Source organism: Ceratotherium simum, chromosome 39 (genome assembly GCF_057802395.1).
Source record: "Ceratotherium simum simum isolate JZ-2026a chromosome 39, ASM5780239v1, whole genome shotgun sequence".
Taxonomy (NCBI): Eukaryota; Metazoa; Chordata; class Mammalia; order Perissodactyla; family Rhinocerotidae; genus Ceratotherium; species Ceratotherium simum.
In genome coordinates, this window is record NC_141938.1 from 11034994 (window position 1) to 11052171 (window position 17178).

The window sequence follows — 17178 nt, forward strand, 5'->3', positions numbered from 1 at the left end:
TTTAGCAGGGGAGGTACACCACCTGATTGCTGGCCGTCATTGGAGGATTGGCATTTAGGGGGACAGTAAAGTGGATTTTTGATCTCAGATCTCTATAATACATTATTTAACCATTCAAGAAGTGTTTGTTGAGTTCTAGGCAAGTGTGGACTTTATGTGCAATGTTTTTCCACCTGTGTACATAAGATGGACCTATTTGTTTTCACATACAGGGAATACCATTAGAAGGAGACATTAAAAAATTGGGGAGGGGCCGGCCCAGTGGCACAAGCGGTTAAGTGTGTGCGCTCCGCTACGGCGGCCCAGGGTTCACTGGTTTGGGTCCCGGGCCCGCACCAACACACTGCTTGGCAAGCCATGCTGTGGTGCCATCCCATATAAAGTGGAGGAAGATGGGCACGGGTGTTAGCCCAGGGCCAGTCTTCCTCAGCAAAAAAAAAAAAAAGGGGGGGGATTGGCAGATGTTAGCACAGGGCTGATCTTCTCACAAAAAAAAAAAGAAAAAAAAATTGGGGAGGGGAACAAGGCTTTTTGAGTGAGGCAGAGACAGATTTTTCACACTTTGATGCTGTTTGAATCAAAAAACTGTTTTCTTTAATTGTTAGTACAGTTAAAAACTCATTAACTTAAAAAACAGAGCTCATTTCGGTGCAGGGTGGAGAAGTGTGTGTGTATGCAGGAGAGGTTGGTGTAACCTGGGGAAGGGTGGGGCGAAGCCTCAGAAAGGACAGGGACCCAAGGAAGGAGGAGGAGGGGCCGGACGTGAGAAATTTGGTAAAAGAGTCAACAGGATGTGGGGCTGCCAAGTGGGCGGGCCAAGGTGACTGTGAGGTTTGCAGTCTGAAGATGCTGTAACCTAGATGTTTGACGCTATCTCTTAGAACATGTCAAACCCACTTCCTTCTCTGTCCCCAGGGCCCCGCCCAAGCCTCACCCATCTGCCCCGCCCAGAATACCCTACTTCCTGCAAATGGAGTGCCTGCGCCAAGGCAGCGGGGCCACGGGGCTGTACCCCAGAGTGCCAGGAGGGGGGGGCCGACTGCATGGTAAGTTCAGGGGCAGAGAAGGGGTACGGAAGCCCTGATTGCTCTTTTGTGTGTGTGTGTGTGTGAGGAAGATCAGCCCTGAGCTAACATCCATGACAATCCTCCTCTTTTTTGCTGAGGAAGACGGGCCCTGAGCTAACATCTATTGCCAATCCTCCTCCTTTCCCCCCACCCCAAAGCCCCAGTAGATAGTTGTACATCACAGTCGCACATCCTTCTAGTTGCTGTATGTGGGATGCGGCCTCAGCGTGGCTGGAGAAGCGGTGCGTCAGTGCGCGCCCGGGATCCGAACCCGGGCCGCCAGTAGCAGAGTGTGCGCACTTAACGGCTAAGCCACGGGGCCGGCCCGCCCTGATTGCTCTTGAGTATCAGGAAATGCCCGGCTGATGAGGCTGGTGGCTCATGTCATCCTCCCCCAGTCTGTCCTCGCATCTGAGTCTTGCAGAGAGAGATGCACACAGTGGCGGTTGGGCAGTGGAATGGAGAAGCTTAGAGATGGAGAGAAACAGGGACATTCAAGGGACTATGTTAAATGCTTTTGTCTAATGATTGACTAATAGAGGGCTGTTGAGACCCAATTGCAACCCTGGGATTTTTTTCCAGCCACACTCAGCTTCTGCACGTAGGTGCAGAAGAGAGAAGGTTTGGGTCCTGCAGAGGGCTCTGCTGGCCAGTCTTTGATACCTCGTCTCCCATCTTCCAGCTGGGTAGCTGTCCTCTGCCTGGAGTTCTCTCATCCCGGCTCAGATCATCCTGTGTGGTGTTTGCCACCAAGATCCCCCGAGACCACCCTTTTCATCCTTCCTGGTCCCTCCAGCCATGCCCACTCTCCCTCTGTATCTCCCTGCCCTAGTCCTGACCCCGCCAATCTGTCTCTCCCAGCCCGCCTGCTTTTTGAGGGGCTGAGCACAGAGCAGGGATCCATTTGGAAAGTCAGGATCCTTAGGCAGAGCATGGCAAGACTTGCAGCGGGTCCCAGCTACACCTATGGGAGTTCTGAAAGGCTCAGACCCAACACTGGTTTGGAGACAGCTGGAGAGACCAGTATCCAGCCTGAGCCCCTTCACCCATGCCCATAAGTGCAGAAAGCCAGGGCCCTCGGATGTCAGAACTAATCCTGACTCCAGGTGAGTGAGGGCTAAGAAGGGACAGACATGGGGTGGGAGGGTGGCAGGGGCCAGGGGTGGCCTAGGGAGGATTGCGGGGTCCACATGGGGCCTGCCTCCTCCCTCAGGGGGTCGCAGGTGGGTTTGGGGGCTGCAGATGCAAAGCTGACAGGACCCGCCAGACCATTTTCTGCAGGAAAGCTGGGCTGCAGCTTCTGGAAGCTGGCAAAGGAGACAAACTCAAGCTTTAGGAGGGAACAGCAGGAACATATTTGAGTTCTAGACTTGGCTCTGTGGAATCTTGGGCAAGTGGTCAACCTCTTGAGCCTCCATTTTTCCACCTGTAAAATGGGGCATTGGCTGTGTCTACCTCACAGGGTTGTGAGAAGGCGGTCCTTGTTGCTGGCGCTCAGTAAGTGAATTCCCGTTTCCACCCGGCAAATGTTTATTGCCTCAGTGATGAAGAAGGAGGGAAGTCACGCTTGTCAAGGCCCCCCCGACTGTGCCCTGCACTTGGCCGACACAACACGACTCATTTCGTCCTCACAAGGCCGCTGGGAGGTAGGTTCTGCTGTCAGCTCTGTTTGAAACCGGAGGAAACAGAGACATGAACAGCAGGTGTGACATGGGGGAGGCCAGGGCCCGGGGGTGGCTGCAGTGGTGACCCCCAGACCCAGGGCCTGGGCTGAGCTGGGCTGGGCTGGGCTGGAGGCCACAGGACTGGGCCTTCTGGCTGGTGCAGCCAAGGAAGACGAGACCCCCACCAGCAGGGCCTGGCTCCCCGGTGGGCAGGCAGGCAGGCGGGCAGGAAAGCAGACTCCTGGGTCCCCCGCTCAGATCTTCTCCACGTAGTTTCCTGGGAAGAGGCCTTCCTGGCCATGCAGCCGGCCTTTCCACCAGCCCGAGGAATCTGGGGGGGAGAAGGGAGCATGAGGCGGCACCCAGCCTACCCTGGAGAAAGCCTCATGCTGGCTCAGTGTCTGTCTTATCCATCTCCGCTGGCCTGGCAGAAGGCAGAGGCCGAAAAGAGAGTTGTCAACAGATGGAAGGAAGGGACGGAGGGACGGACACATGGTTTTTCCTGGCTACTGGCTCACACTCCATCATTTTCTAGACCATTCTCTTGTGCTCTTCACTCATCATCTCCTCCTGCAGACCCCTTCCCACAATCCCCATGGTGGATCCAGGAAGGACCCCTATGGGCTCCCCCCCTCCACATGCAGGGAGTGCTGTTGAGTCCCAGGCCCCTCCACGGGCAGCTCAGGGGACTAAGATAGGAGGGGGCCTGGGCCATCAGGACATGGCCCATTTCTTACTCACAAGGAGTCACAAGGGGTTCTGCCATTAGCCCTGTGTTTGACAGATGAGAAATACGAGGCTGGGGTGCTGGGTGTGATGTTGTGAGGCCAGGCTCCCAGGGTGGCTTAGGAGGTGACTTCCAGACCCAAGACCTTCTAGCCTATGCAGCCACGTGGCACGGGAGAGGGTATCTCCGGGGGGCGGGGGCTGGGAGCTGGTCGCCTCCGTTCTCCTCGGGAAGGGTATGCAGTACGGGGGGCTGCCTGGCCATGTCGGGGTTCTGACTCCCACCTCTGCCCCGGCACACGCACCTTCCATGAGGATCTCGATGACCTCGTTCACATTGAAGCTCAGCTCGTCCACGTCTTGGCCCACGTACTGGTACAGCGCCCGGCACCTCGGGACATGTGCCCGTGGCTGGGGCTTGGGTCTGCCCACGCCTGGCACAGGTCGCTGCCCCACGCTGCGCTTCCTCTGCATGCTGTGGGCACAGGGCCACTTGTCACAGCCCCAGACACTCCCGCGCCCTCTGCTCACCTCCTGGGGCTCACCCCCCACCCCACCTACCCAGCCATGCCCTGGTCAGGCACGTTGAGGAATTCTGTGTTGTGCTCCGAGGGAGGCCGTGCCCGGGGGCGCCTGCTGGCCCCCAGGGCTGAGGATGGAGGGCCTCGGGGAGGCCGCTGGGAGCCCCCTCCAGATGTGATGTCCAGGGGCAGGGGACCCCCTCTGGCAGAGGGGGGCACCCCGTTGCGGTCCGGGCCTGTGGCAGGAGCAATGATGGGGCATTTATCAGGGCGATGCTAGGAGGATTAGAGGAGGACTTAGCTCCAAGTTGCCAGTTTGAGGGAGGAGGCAGCCACACTCTCAACCCAGTAGGTAAGGACTGGGCCAGACGGAGGGACTCGGGGGCTAGAAAGGACCAGAAGGAGGTTCTGCAGGAGTAAGATTTTCCCCTACCCACTTCTGTAGGAGGGCTTTTGTGAGTGGGTCTTGGAGGATGAATAGGAGCTTAAGTGGAGTGGGAATTTGGGAGACAGACAGTGAAAACAGCCCAAGCAAAGGCCTGGAGGTAATAACAAATCGGGTAAGTTGGCAAAATAAGATGGAGTTTGAATGACAGGAGTGTAAGATGGGAGGAGAGAAGGGGTCAGATTCCGAAGGGCTTTGAATACCAAACTAAGCTGAGCCTTTATTCTATGGGACATGGGGAGCTATAGACAGTTCTGGACAGAGAAGGAGAGAGTAGTCAACTCTGCTTGTTAGATCCTGTTGACAGGAGGTCTGGCCTGGGTCACGGAGCCCACAAGAGGCAAGGGGGGACATTTAGTGGGGGCATCCCCTCACCTCTGGGGGCCCTGGGGGCTGCCCGGCTAGGGGCGGGGGCCAACATTCGAGGTCTTCCCTGGGCCATTCCTTTCCGTGTAGGCTCTGAAAGGGAAAGGGGAAAGAATATAGAGATTTGAGCGGCAGCCAGGCCGGACCAGGCTCTTGGCTCCGCTCACAAGGCAGGTCCACTCTGTGGCTCCGGCCCAGAGCCCGCCCCCTCAGGCTCACTGGCTCTCCCGACAGCACCGCACCTTGGCGGTGGAACACCGGCTCCGCCCAGTAGTTGGTCCCGCCCCTCCAGGACCCACCTCTCATTGGCTCCCTGGGCCCGCCCAGTCCAGGGCTCACCCTTATTATTAGCCGGCTCACGGATTGCCTGTGGCCACGCCCCTCTACATTTCTCGCCCACTCATTGGTCAAGACCTGCCCCTCATTGGCCCTCACCCACTCTAGGCCAACCCTCGCTGGCCCCGCCCCCACAGGCTTGATTGGTCCCCTAGCTGGTCCCGCCTCTTCCGGACCGCCCTTTGGCTCCGCCCCCGGTTCTGCGCAGACTCACTAGAGCTTTTGGGCAGCCCGTCGCCCACGGTGACCGTGAGGGCCCGGCCGCTAGCCTTGAGCACAGCCACATCGCCGGAGCCACGGGAGAAAGTGACGCTGCGGGTGCCACCTCCGCCCCAGCCCTCCTTCTTCACCCGGAACTGTAGTCTGTGGGGAGAGGAGGAAGCTGTGGGGGCGCCCACTCCCCCAAGCGGGGGTCCGCTCCCCTCCCCATCCTGGCCGGGCCGGGCAGGGCTGGGAGAGGGGGCGCTGTGCCGAGCCCAGCCTGAGCATGGCGGGGGGCGTACGTGTCGCTGAAGGTGAGGGGCAGGGGCCTCCGCGCCGCCTCCTCGAAGCGCTTGCACAGGAGACTGACGAACTCGGTCTTGAAGATGCTCTCCAGGAAGCTGTCGGCCGCGTCTTCTTGGAGGACGAAGAAGTCGTCCTGCCGCGTGCTGGGGGAGGGGCGGGAGGAAAGACAGGTGAGGGTGACAGGTGAGGGTCAGGTAAGGGGTGACACAGGTGGGGGAAAGCGAGAGAAGTGGCAAGGAGCCGGGGAAGGTGGTACTAGAGAAGGGCCAGGTGAGGGGACAGGTGCTGTTGGCTAATAAGGATCGTGAGTGTGGGGGCAGGTGACGGTGACAGGCAGGGCCAAGAGAGAGTTGCAGGTAGAGCAGCAAGTAAGATGGTCACCGTGCCAGATGGGGTATCAGGAGGGCAGCGCAGGATGAAGGGGGAGGGAGGGTGACTGGGGGCAGATGGGGGCCTCACCTGAGGGAGACTCCCCGCAGGGCCTGGATCTCCAGCTTCTTCTTCAGGACCTCACGCACCTGGCCCTTCTCAGGTCCCTTCTTCACCTTCTCCCGCCCGATCACATACACACACTTGGGTGTCAGGATCAAGTCCCTCTTGATGGGCTGTGAGGATGGAGGACCAGAGCTGGTGGCAGGAGCCCCAGGCCTGGGCAGCCTGGCCCCAGGGGGTGAACCCCAGGCAGAGAGGTGGTGCTGGCAGGTCAGGTGAAGGACAGGTCGGGTGAGGGTGTCCCTCCATGTGAAGGTATATGAGTGGTTATGTTATATAAGAAATAGGAGGTTAAGGAAGGGAATATTGGCTAGAAAAGGGTGTCTTGGCCAGTGAACAGGTACGGAATAGGTGAAGGTATACCTGCTGGACATGGGTGCCCAGGCCAGATGAGAGTGTACCTGTGCACAAGTGTATCTGGGCCAGATGAAGGTGTGTCTCATCGACAGGTCTATCTAGACTGGTGAGGGCGTACCTAATGGACAGGTGTGTCCAGGATAAGTAAGGGCGGCCCTGTGGTCAAGGCTTCTGGGTGAGGTGAGTGTGTAATTGTGGACAGATGTGTCTGGCCAAGAGACGATGTATCTGATGGACAGGTGTGTCTGGGCTACCTAAGGGCATATTTGATGGACAGATGTATCTAGTTGAGCGTATACCTGTGGGCAGGTGTGTCTGGGCCAGGTGAGGGTGTACCTATGATGGGGCAGGTGTATCTAGGCTAGGTGGTTATATACCTGTGGACAGGTGTGTCTGGGCCAGGTGAGGATGTACTTGTGATGGGACTGGTGTATCTAGGCTAGGTGAATATGTACCTGTGGGCAGGTGTGTCTGGGCCAGGTGAGGGTGTACCTGTGATGGGGCAGGTGTATCTAGGCTAGGTGAATATATACCTGTGGGCAGGTGTGTCTGGGCCAAGTGAGGGTGTACCTGTGATGGGGCAGGTGTATCTAGGCTAGGTGAATATATACCTGTGGACAGGCGTGTCTGGGTCAGGTAAGGGTGTACTTGTGATGGGACTGGTGTATCTAGGCTAGGTGAATACATACTTGTGGGCAGGTGTGTCTGGGCCAGGTGAGGGTGTACCTGTGATGGGGCAGGTGTATCTAGGCTAGGTGGATATATACCTGTGGACAGGCGTGTCTGGGCCAGGTGAGGATGTACTTGTGATGGGACTGGTGTATTTGGCTAGGTGAATATATACCTGTGGGCAGGTGTGCCTGGGCCAGGTGAGGGTGTACCTGTGATGGGGAAGGTGTATCTAGGCTAGGTGGATATATACCTGTGGACAGGCGTGTCTGGGCCAGGTGAGGATGTACTTGTGATGGGACTGGTGTATCTAGGCTAGGTGGATATATACCTGTGGACAGGCGTGTCTGGGTCAGGTGAGGGTGTACCTCTGATAGGGGTGCCAGGCTGGGGCCAGGACCCAGACGTGCCCCCGGCTCGTGCCTCACCTTGAAGCGGCGGTCGTACTTGGTGACCGAGTCGGCGAAATCCACGCGCTCCCTCTTGCCCAGGAACTGACGCAGCTCCGGCCGCTCCTCCAGGCCCAGGTAGTCCCCGACGAAGTTCCGATTGATGCTGTTCCGCCTCCGCTCTTTCTTGTTCAGCAGGATGTTGGAAGCTGTGGGGACCCAGGGTGGGGGGCAGAGGTCACGGCCTGGCTCCTGCATGTCCACCTGTCCCCACCCTGAGCCTCCCACCCGCAGCCTCTCACCTTCCTCGCGCATCTCCTCGTACTTCCGGACTGCCACGTGGCGCCGCCAGGCCTTCTGGATGGTGCGGGCAAAGCCGTCGAACTTGCGCTCTCTCATCTCCTCCAGGAGGAAGAGCTGGGCGAGAGGGAGGGGTGGTGGGTCCCGGCGTCTCCCCAGGGGCCACCCCACCCACATGCTCTTGCTTATGGGCACCTGTGCACATGCTCATACACTAGGGTCAAACACCTTGTCTTCCTCCAAATGACTGGATCCAGGTTTCCCTCCCAATATGGGTCACAAGCTTCTACATTACATTATAACTGTAGATTAGTCCTGCTGGGTTCAAATCCCAGCTCTGCCACTTACTAGCTGTGTGGTCTTGCCAGAAACGGCATAACATCACAGTTTCTCCCACTGCTAATTAAGCTTGGCATGCCATCCGTGTGAGGTGCACCTCAATTTCAGAGATGTTAGAAATGTGAACCAACATGCATCTTAAAAAACCAACAAGATACTGTCAGTGTGAAAATCTGATATGTAGGCGGCCATGTGATGTGATTGGCGATGATGTGGTTGTGCAGTGTACAACCTGCACAGCTGTACATGGCAGCCCTGGAAAGGAAGCTTTTGCAAAGGCAAACTTTTGAGTTTCTTAAGAGTCTCGGCCCAGAGGGGACTTAGGGAATAAACTATTTTAGAGCAAGTCAGAGTGGAAATGCCGTGAAGGATATCTATTCTTTTGGAATAATGACAAGTGAATGCATCAAGGAAAGGAACACAGTAGATATGAAAATATAAATCTACAGTAATAAAAACAGTGGGGTGCTAGTCGAAGGATAGAAAGATCAATTGAAGTAGGACGGATGGCTGGGAAACATCCTAATTCAAACAAATTTATTGATAAAAGGGACAGTGTTGTCCATCAGTGTAGATGGGAAATAGTATTGAAAATAAATTGAGCTTTATTTAGAAAAACCCCAGGGTTCCCTGCAAAGACTAAAAGAATTCCGCAGACACTTGGTTCAAACGTACTTTAAAAAATGTATCTTGGAGGAATTTTAAAGCTGTGGAGGTTTATAACTGTTCATAAAAGGTGGGGAACACTTCCTGTCTAAAGAGTTGAAAATACTTTTCCTTCATGCTGCAGAGGGCAAGGGTGGGTGTGCTTAGGTGGGTAAGATGGGCCCCCCAAATCGGAGCTTATCCTGCCATATTGGGATGAATAATGTTCCCTCCAAATTCATGTCCACCTGGCACCTGTGAATGTGATTTCTCTGGAAATAGGGTCTTTGCAGATGCCATCAAGTTAAAATGAGGCCCTTCTGGATCAGCGTGGGCCCTAATCCAATATGACTGGTGTCCTTATAAGAAGAGGGAACTTTGGATGCAGATACACAGAGATGGCCATGTGACCACGGAGGCAGAGATTGGAGTGATGTATCTATAACCAAGGAAAGCCAAGGATTGCAGGCAACCATCAGAAGCTAGGAAGAGGCAGGGAAGAACACTTCCCCGGATCCTTCAGAGGGAGCATGACTCTGCTGACCCCTTGATTTCGGATTTCCAGCCTCCAGAAACCTGAGAAAAGTTTCTATTGTGTTAAGGCATCCAGTGTGTGGGACTTTTGCTACAGCAGCCACAGAGACCTGGGATGATGGGCGGTGCAGGCCAACCGGTGTGTAAAACGTTCAAGGATATTTTGAGTCCATATTTACAAGAAACAAAATCCAAATCAGAATCCTCCCAACGTAAGGGCCTTTTTGGTTGAGAAAGGCTCCATCTCCGTTAGGGTTATTTAATTCCTTGATCCATTTTTGATCCAGCACCGTTAAACTGTTTCCATGTTGTTTCTGCTTTCATTTTACTAAAATGATTCTCATCAGGATCATTTTTTTCCTGTGCAAATTTTCAGTCTTTTTTCCTTTCCTTATCCAATTTTCCCACCAAGCTTTTACCTTGGTGAATTTCACATTTCCTGCCAGTTCATCTTCCCCACCTCAAAACGCGCAGACTGCAATTTTGCTCAAAATTGGATTTTACCTTACATGGTCTTAGCCAGTGCTAGCTTGATTTTGTCTATTTTTTTTTCCAGTGTCAATTTTTATTTGTCTCTTTCAGAGTGAGACTTTGCAACCTGCCAGTAACCAGCAAGGTGGACTCTCTTTCTCTCTCCCTCCCTCCCTCCCATTCTCTGCTTTTTTTTTCCTCCCCCTCTCCTTTCTTTTTTTTAAAATTTTTTTTTTTACTTTTATTTATTTATTTTTTCCCCCCAAAGCCCCAGTAGATAGTTGTATGTCATAGCTGCACATCCTTCTAGTTGCTGTATGTGGGACGCGGCCTCAGCATGGCTGGAGAAGCTGTGCGTCGGTGCGCGCTCGGGATCCGAACCCGGGCTGCCAGCAGCGGAGCACGTGCACCTAACCCCTAAGCCACGGGGCTGGCCCCTCTCCTTTCTTTCTTATCTGTTACAAACTAAATTCTTCTAGGCACAGCTTTAGCCATGAACAATTTTGGTTTATAATAAGTTTCTGTGAGAAACAATATCTGCTTTGAATGCCATTCCAGCCTCTCTCTATTTCTTGGTGCAAAGTGCATCCGTAGGGAGAAGCTCCAGGAGGCAGATGCAGACAAATTTGGGGGATGAAGAATCCCAACCCCCCAAGACAGAGGCTATTTTTGTAGCTGTGAAATCTCTGTAGCCTCCACCCCACTGGGTTATGTTTTTGGTTTGGTGAGTTACAGTAACTTGTAAGTTACAGTAACGTCAAGGGAAACATCTCAACAGTCTCCTGGTTGTCTTCATAAAGTTCCTGAGCGCTATTAGAGCAGGTGCCAGGACTATGCAAGCGATGAGGCACTTAGCGGGGCCTGCCCCTGTCCCCAGCACCCCTTCCCCGCTGCCCCAGGTTGTCCCTGGCTGGGGAAGCTAGGATTCCTCTGGGAGTCTGGTGAACTCATACAGCTCCTGGAGACAGCTGTCTCCTTGTTTGCTTTCCAATCTTCACATAGAAGCGGGTGGCCACGCAGACACCTGGGGGATTCCTTGCCCTGGTTTTCTGATCTTCTTGTCATTGTTGCTTTATTTTATTTTATTTTATTTTATTTTTTTTGTGAGGAAGATCAGCCCTGAGCTAACATCCGTGCTAATCCTCCTCTTTTTGCTGAGGAAGACCGGCTCTGAGCTAACATCTATTGCCAATCCTCCTCCTTTTTTTTTTTCCCCAAAGCCCCAGTAGATAGTTGTATGTCACAGCTGCACATCCTTCTAGCTGCTGTATGTGGGACGCGGCCTCAGCATGGCCGGAGAAGCGGTGCGTCGGTGCGCGCCCGGGATCCGAACCCGGGCCGCCAGTAGCGGAGCACGCGCACTTAACCGCTAAGCCACAGGGCCGGCCCTGTTGCTTTTTTTGAAAAAATGTTTTCTCTGGGGGACTGGCCCGGTGGCGCAAGCGGTTGAGTGCACGTGCTCCACTGCGGCAGCCCAGGGTTCACCGGTTCGGATCCCGGGTGCGCACTGACGCACCGCTTGTCAAGCCATGCTGTGGCGGTGTCCCGTATAAAGTAGAGGAGGATGGGCACGGATGTGAGCCCAGGGCCAATCTTCCTCAGCAAAAAAATGAGGAGGATTGGCATTGGAGGTTAGCTCAGGGCTGATCTTCCTCACACCAAAAAAAAAAAGAAAGCAGAAAGGGATGGAGGAAAGACAGAGGAAGGAAAAAGGGACCAAAGACATTCTGGCTAAGCTGAGTCCCTATTCCTCGCAAGGGGATGTCATACAGGTGGCCGTGTGTTTCTCCACCTGCTTCCCGGCCAGCTAATTTAGGCTTTTCTGATCACCTACTACGTGCCAGGCGCTGTGCAGTGGACTTTCTGTTTTGTCCCGTTCTCACCCTAGCCCTGCAGGGTGGCCATTCTCTCCCCACTTTCCAAATGGAGAAACTGAGGCTCGGAGGGGTGGGCAAACGCGCCCGAGGTCACAGAGTGGCCTGAAGAGCAGGACCCGAGCCCACCCAGGGGGTGCAAGCGTCTGTCTGTCTCTCTCACGCACACACTTACCGACTCGGGGTTCTTGACGAAGACCTTGGTGCTCCCCATCTGGTACTGGTCCGAGTCCATGTTGACCGCCCGCAGCAGATGCTGGACCCCCTGACGCTCGTCCCCACGCCAATGTGGCCATGTCTCAGGGGTCAAGATGGCGTACCTGGGGGCAGAGGGGGTGGGAGGGTTTGCAGCAGGCGGCCCAGCTGGCCGCTATTCCGCAGGGGCGCGGCTAGGGCCGGGGGCGGGCGGGGCGGCTCACCTCTGCAGGAACTTGGCGAACTGGCGGCGGTAGGCAAAGCCGGCCCGGCGCACCCTGATGTTCTCCTTCAGGCCGAGGTACTCCACCTGGTGCTTCACCCTGGAGGGGAAGGCAGCCTGAGTCCCCTGGGTGCAGGGGGTGGGTGCACTGGGGGGGCCGGAAAGGGCAGACCTGGGGCCCGGGGAGGGGTCTGGATTTGTGCTGGGGGCAGTTTGGGGGTGAGTTCTGAGGCCTGGGGAGGGGGGTTCGGTGCTGGTCCCAGGGGTCAGCCTGCGAGTCAGTTCTGGGGGCGGGGTCTGTGTTAGTTCTGTGGTCAGTTTCAGGGTCACTTCTAGGGGTGGGGTCTGGGGAATTAGGGGGACACCGCTAGTCCCTGGGTCATCCTACAGTTAGTCTGAGGTCACCCCCAGGGTCTGAGGGGGTCTTGGTCAGTGCTGGGTCTGACGCGGGGGCCCTAAGGAGTCTTGTGCTGGTCCTGGGGGCCAGCCTGGGTTAGTCCTGGGATGGGTCTTGCGACCCTGGGAGGGTTGGTCTGGAGGACAGGCAGGGTGGACTGGTCCAGCCAGGAGCCAGACCGGGCCAGGGGGTCACCTGCTCTCCTCCCAGTCACGGGGCCTCTTGGTCTCGTTGGGTTTGATGCAACGGATGTAGTGGGGCGTGCACCTCTTCAGCGTGGCCACCAGGTCGTTGGCTTGTTTCTGAGGCATAGGAGAAGGCGGGGGTGAAGGGGCCACAGATGGGACCCTCTGGCCTCTCTCTCCTCCCACCCTGGATACAGACCCAAGAGACAGAGAGACACTGGGTGGGGGGGGCTGGTGTCTCTGGTCTGTGCACACCTCTGTTAGCAGACACCATGCAGGTTTGATATTGTGTGTCGACCCCACCCTTGAACAAGAGACTAGGGTTCACACATAATGAGTGCTCAGCAAACGTTTGTTGATGGAGTAACTGAGCACCGGAGAACACATCACCCAGAACATTTCTGCCTGTCCTTCGGGGGACCAGGACTTTGGGAGCAGAGAATCGTGGGTGTCTGCCTAGGAGGCCAGCCTTGGCTTGTGCATTTTAGTCCCTCGGGGGAGACCAAAAAGGAAATTGTTCCAAGTAGGGGAGTGGGGGGTGTGGCAAGAGAGACCCCGGTGTGGATCAGGGCTCTGCTGTGTGATCTGGGCCAGTGACTGAGCCTCTCTGAGCCTTGGTCTCCCCATCTGCCAGGTGGGACTAGTCCCACATGAGTAAAGTGTCCCATGTTGGCTGCCAGCACTGAAAAGTGCTCAATACATGGTTATTAAAATATTTTTAGGATGGGACACCCATGTTCACAGCAGCACTATTCACAATAGTCAAAAGGCGAACACAACCCAAGTGTCCATCCATGGAGGAATAGAGAAGAAAAAGTGGTATATCCAGACAATGGAATATTATTCAGCCTTAAAAAGGAAGGAAATTCTGACACCTGCTACAACGTGGATGGACCTTGAGGACATGATGCTGTGTGAAGTAAACCAGTCACAAAAGAACAAATACTGTCTGATCCCACACACAGGAGGTCCCTAGAGGAGTCACATCCACAGAGACAGAAAGTAGATGGTGGGGCCTGGGGCTGGGAGAGGGGATGGGGAGTCAGTGTTTCATGGGGACAGAGTTTCCATTTGGGAAGATGAGAAAGTTCTGGAGATGGATGGTGGGAATGGCTACACAACTATGTGAATGTGCTTCAGGCCACTGAGCTGTGCACATAACAATGGTTAAGATGGTCAATTTTATGTATATGTTGCCACAATTTTTAAAAAAGTGGCAAATGACCAAAAGACCAAAAAAGCTATTAGGATGATGGTTCTCCTCTGGATTTAGGGAGCTGGGGGGACATCAAGGAAGCTGGTCCAAATCGCTTAACCCCAGAGCTGGAGGGAGACCCTGCTGGACAGAGGGGGCCAGAGAGAGGGGCAGAGACCTGTGGATGGTAGGGAGAGGGACCCAGCCCTCCCCAGCCCACCTTGATCTTGGAGCCTGCGGTGCTGGGCCGGCCCTTCTTGTCTACATCCAGCTTCTCAGGAAAGAGCATCCGGAGGAAGGCCCTGGGCAGGGGGAGAGGAGGGGTAGGAGGTGCAGCTGGACCTTAGGGTGCTCTGTCCCAGAGGCAGGGCTGCCTAGGTGCCTGGGACCCAGAGGGCACGCTGCACAGTATGGTTCTCCCTGAATGTTGGGGGTGTGATGGTGAGAACTGGAGGGCTGGGTTCATCCTTTTGGTTCCTAGATTTGTTTGCACTGTTACGTCTTCCTCCGTGACCGTGCATGACTTGGGTAGCAAGTAAAAGAGAATTAAGTTAAATTAAGTAGTAACATATATCAAGTGATGCAACATCTCAGGCAACAGGGGCATGTTCCCTTGTAGGAACCATCCTACATGCACAGGCTCTCATGTGTGTGTCAAGAAATACGGACAAGGATGCTTGCTGCTGTAGCCCTGTTTGGGATAGCCAAAGATGGGCACAACCTAAGTGTCCATGAACAGGGGATTGGTTAAATATACTTTGGTACGTTCACAGCTCCCTCCTTCGTGTCCTCAATAAGATCTTCTCTGGCCACCATGACACAGAATGAGCGGACTCCTTAATAGATACGGAGTATCCGTCCGGGTGATGAAAAAGTTCTGGAACTGGAGAGTGGCGATGGCTGCACAACATTGTGAATGTACTGAATGCCGCTGAGTTTTACAATTTAAAACGGTGAAAAGATAAATTTTATATTATGTGTATTTTATCACAATTAAAAGAAAGCAAAAAAGAATAAATGAGTGATGCCCTTCTCACTGTCTACCTCTTTACCAACTTAGTTTTTCTTCACGACACTTGTCCCACTGGGTCTCAGACTTCAGAGGGCACTAAAACCACCAAGAGAGCTTGCTGAAACACAGATAGCTGGGCCCCACCCTTAGAGTTTCTCATTCACAGGTCTGGGCTGGGACCCGATAATATATAACAAGCTCCCGGGTGATGCTGATGTTGCTGGTCCAGACCCCGCTTTGAGAACCACAAGTCTAGTGCTGTGTTTTCCAGTATGGTGGCCACTGGTCACATGTGGTTACAGAGGCCCTTGAAACGGCGCCTGTCAGAATTGAGATGCGCCATGACTGTGAAAATGCACACTGGCTTTCAAAGAGCATGTGCTATGGCAGAGGAGAATATAAATATTTCATTAATAATATTTGATATTGATTGCATGTTGAAATGATATTTTGGGTATATTGAGTTAACGGAAACATTTTTTTTAAATTTCACCTGTTCACCTTTTTACTTTTTAAGTGTGCTTACTAGAAAATTGAAAAGTACACAGGTGGTGGGAATGGGGATGAACTGTCATTTGGCACAAGGGGTCTTTTCGGGGTGATGCAAATGTTTCAAATTGGAGCATTTCCAAATTGACACAAAATTGGGTAATGCAAATGCGCCTAACTGGATTGTGGTGATGGTTATACGACTCTGCACGTTTACTAAAAATCACTTCTTAACTTGGGTGCATTTAATGGTATGTAAATTGTCCCTGAATAAGGCTGTATTAAAATAATTACGTATGTAGCTTGAATATTGTTGGATGTGGAATATATTGGACAGCGTGCTCTAGATCTATCAAGCGCCATCTCTCATGTGCACGTGGCTCCCAGGGAGACGTGGCGGGGGGCATCTTGTTAAAATGCAGATTTTAACAAGATCTGGTTCATTAGGTCTAGGGTGGAGCCTGCGATTCTGCATCTGTAACCAGCTCAGAGGATGGTCATACTGCTGGTGTGGGAGCCACATTTCAGTGCTTTAAGAACCACTGTCTTATGACTTTCACCTGATGTTATTATTCTATTTGCCTGTTTTTTCTAGTTCAATTTCTGCCTCCCTGCCTGGCTGTCAGCTCAGTGAGAGCAGCTGTGTCCTCTGACTTGTTCCGTCCTCCATCCCTGCAAGTTCAAATGGTGCCTGGTACACAGCAGAGCTTGAATAAACCTTTGAGGTATAAAAAGCCAAAAAGATGGAACCCGGGGGGCCGGCCCTGTGGCTTAGTGGTTAAATGCGCGCGCTCCGCTGCTGGCGGCCCGGGTTCGGATCCCGGGCGCGCACCGAGGCAGCGCTTCTCCGGCCATGCTGAGGCCACGTCCCACATACAGCAACTAGAAGGATGTGCAACTATGACATACAACTATCTACTGGGGCTTTGGGGGAAAAATAAATAAATAAAATAAAAAAAAAAAAAGATGGAACCCGGTCTGCAGCTGTGGTCAGGTAGATGGATCCATACGTATTAATACAGAAAAATGCACTGCATGATGTGTTTTCACTGTGTAGACAGGGAGACTGTCCATGCCCTACCTGGATGCTGGGTTTGCAGATGGCAGCGCTGGGAGGGCCGTAAGGAACTACTCCTGGGGTTTTGTAGCTTCCCCTTGTGGACCTGGGGCTACTGTTCCATCAGAACCAGTCACTAGAAACACTGTCCTGGCCGCACAGCCACCCCCGCAAAGTCCGTGGTGTGGGGACTGGTTCTGGGAGCTCTGGGGAAGATGGGGTGGTCCCTGGTCCTCCTCCATCCCCATTGCCGGGGGGGGGGTTCTGCCCAGAGGCCCCCACGCCCGGGACCACTCACTGCTCACTGGTCTGCATCAGCTCTATGAGGTCAGAGAAGAGAACGTCCCGGTTCCTCTCGCAGAAGCCACTCACATCATAGGAGACCTGGAGAGAGGCGGCGTTGGAGGAGTGATGGGCTGAGGCCTGGGCGTGGGGGGCCTTACAGCCCAGGTGGTCAAGGGTCCCGTGGGGGCCTGCTCTGGGGTGAGAGGACTGGGGGGTATCTGTGGTTCAGAATAGGGGGCAGAAGGGCTGTAGCAGGGGCCTGGGGTCCCTGGGGGTCTGATGTTCAAGTCAAGGTTGGAGGGTGGGGGCTGCAGCCTGGGTCGGAGGTGGGGGTTACAGCCTAGATTGGGGGTGCGGAGCTGCAGCCTGGATCCAAGGCAGGAGGAGATGACAATTACAGCCCAGATTGGGGAGCGGGGGTCTGCAGCCTGGGCAGGG

General features: G+C 54.2%; 1 protein-coding gene and 1 long non-coding RNA gene across 4 annotated transcripts in view; one reads left to right on the plus strand and one right to left on the minus strand.

The window, feature by feature from the left end:
* Positions 1–475: 475 nt before the first annotated feature.
* Positions 476–16759, plus strand: LOC147912183 (uncharacterized). 3 transcript variants are annotated; one of them, XR_015550232.1, is made up of 3 exons: positions 476–2173; positions 2530–2713; positions 14671–16759. It is a non-coding gene; the product is annotated as an uncharacterized LOC147912183 (long non-coding RNA). The 3 variants fall into 3 exon arrangements; XR_015550230.1 differs by having other exon boundaries at positions 483–2173; positions 15994–16759; XR_015550231.1 differs by having other exon boundaries at positions 491–1046; positions 15994–16759.
* Positions 2707–17178, minus strand: part of MYO1F (myosin IF) — a 31466-nt gene continuing 16994 nt past the window's right edge. Inside the window, exons 15-28 of the mRNA XM_004443764.3 lie at positions 16754–16839; positions 14118–14199; positions 12713–12819; positions 12122–12220; positions 11878–12022; positions 7842–7956; positions 7579–7748; positions 6092–6237; positions 5629–5775; positions 5340–5488; positions 4799–4882; positions 4019–4214; positions 3763–3932; positions 2707–3062 (exon numbers count right to left, since the gene is read on the minus strand). Of these exons, the coding sequence (XP_004443821.1) occupies positions 2986–3062; positions 3763–3932; positions 4019–4214; positions 4799–4882; positions 5340–5488; positions 5629–5775; positions 6092–6237; positions 7579–7748; positions 7842–7956; positions 11878–12022; positions 12122–12220; positions 12713–12819; positions 14118–14199; positions 16754–16839 (1773 nt within the window). The 3' untranslated portion in view covers positions 2707–2985. The remainder of the gene's footprint in view (positions 3063–3762; positions 3933–4018; positions 4215–4798; positions 4883–5339; positions 5489–5628; positions 5776–6091; positions 6238–7578; positions 7749–7841; positions 7957–11877; positions 12023–12121; positions 12221–12712; positions 12820–14117; positions 14200–16753; positions 16840–17178) is intronic.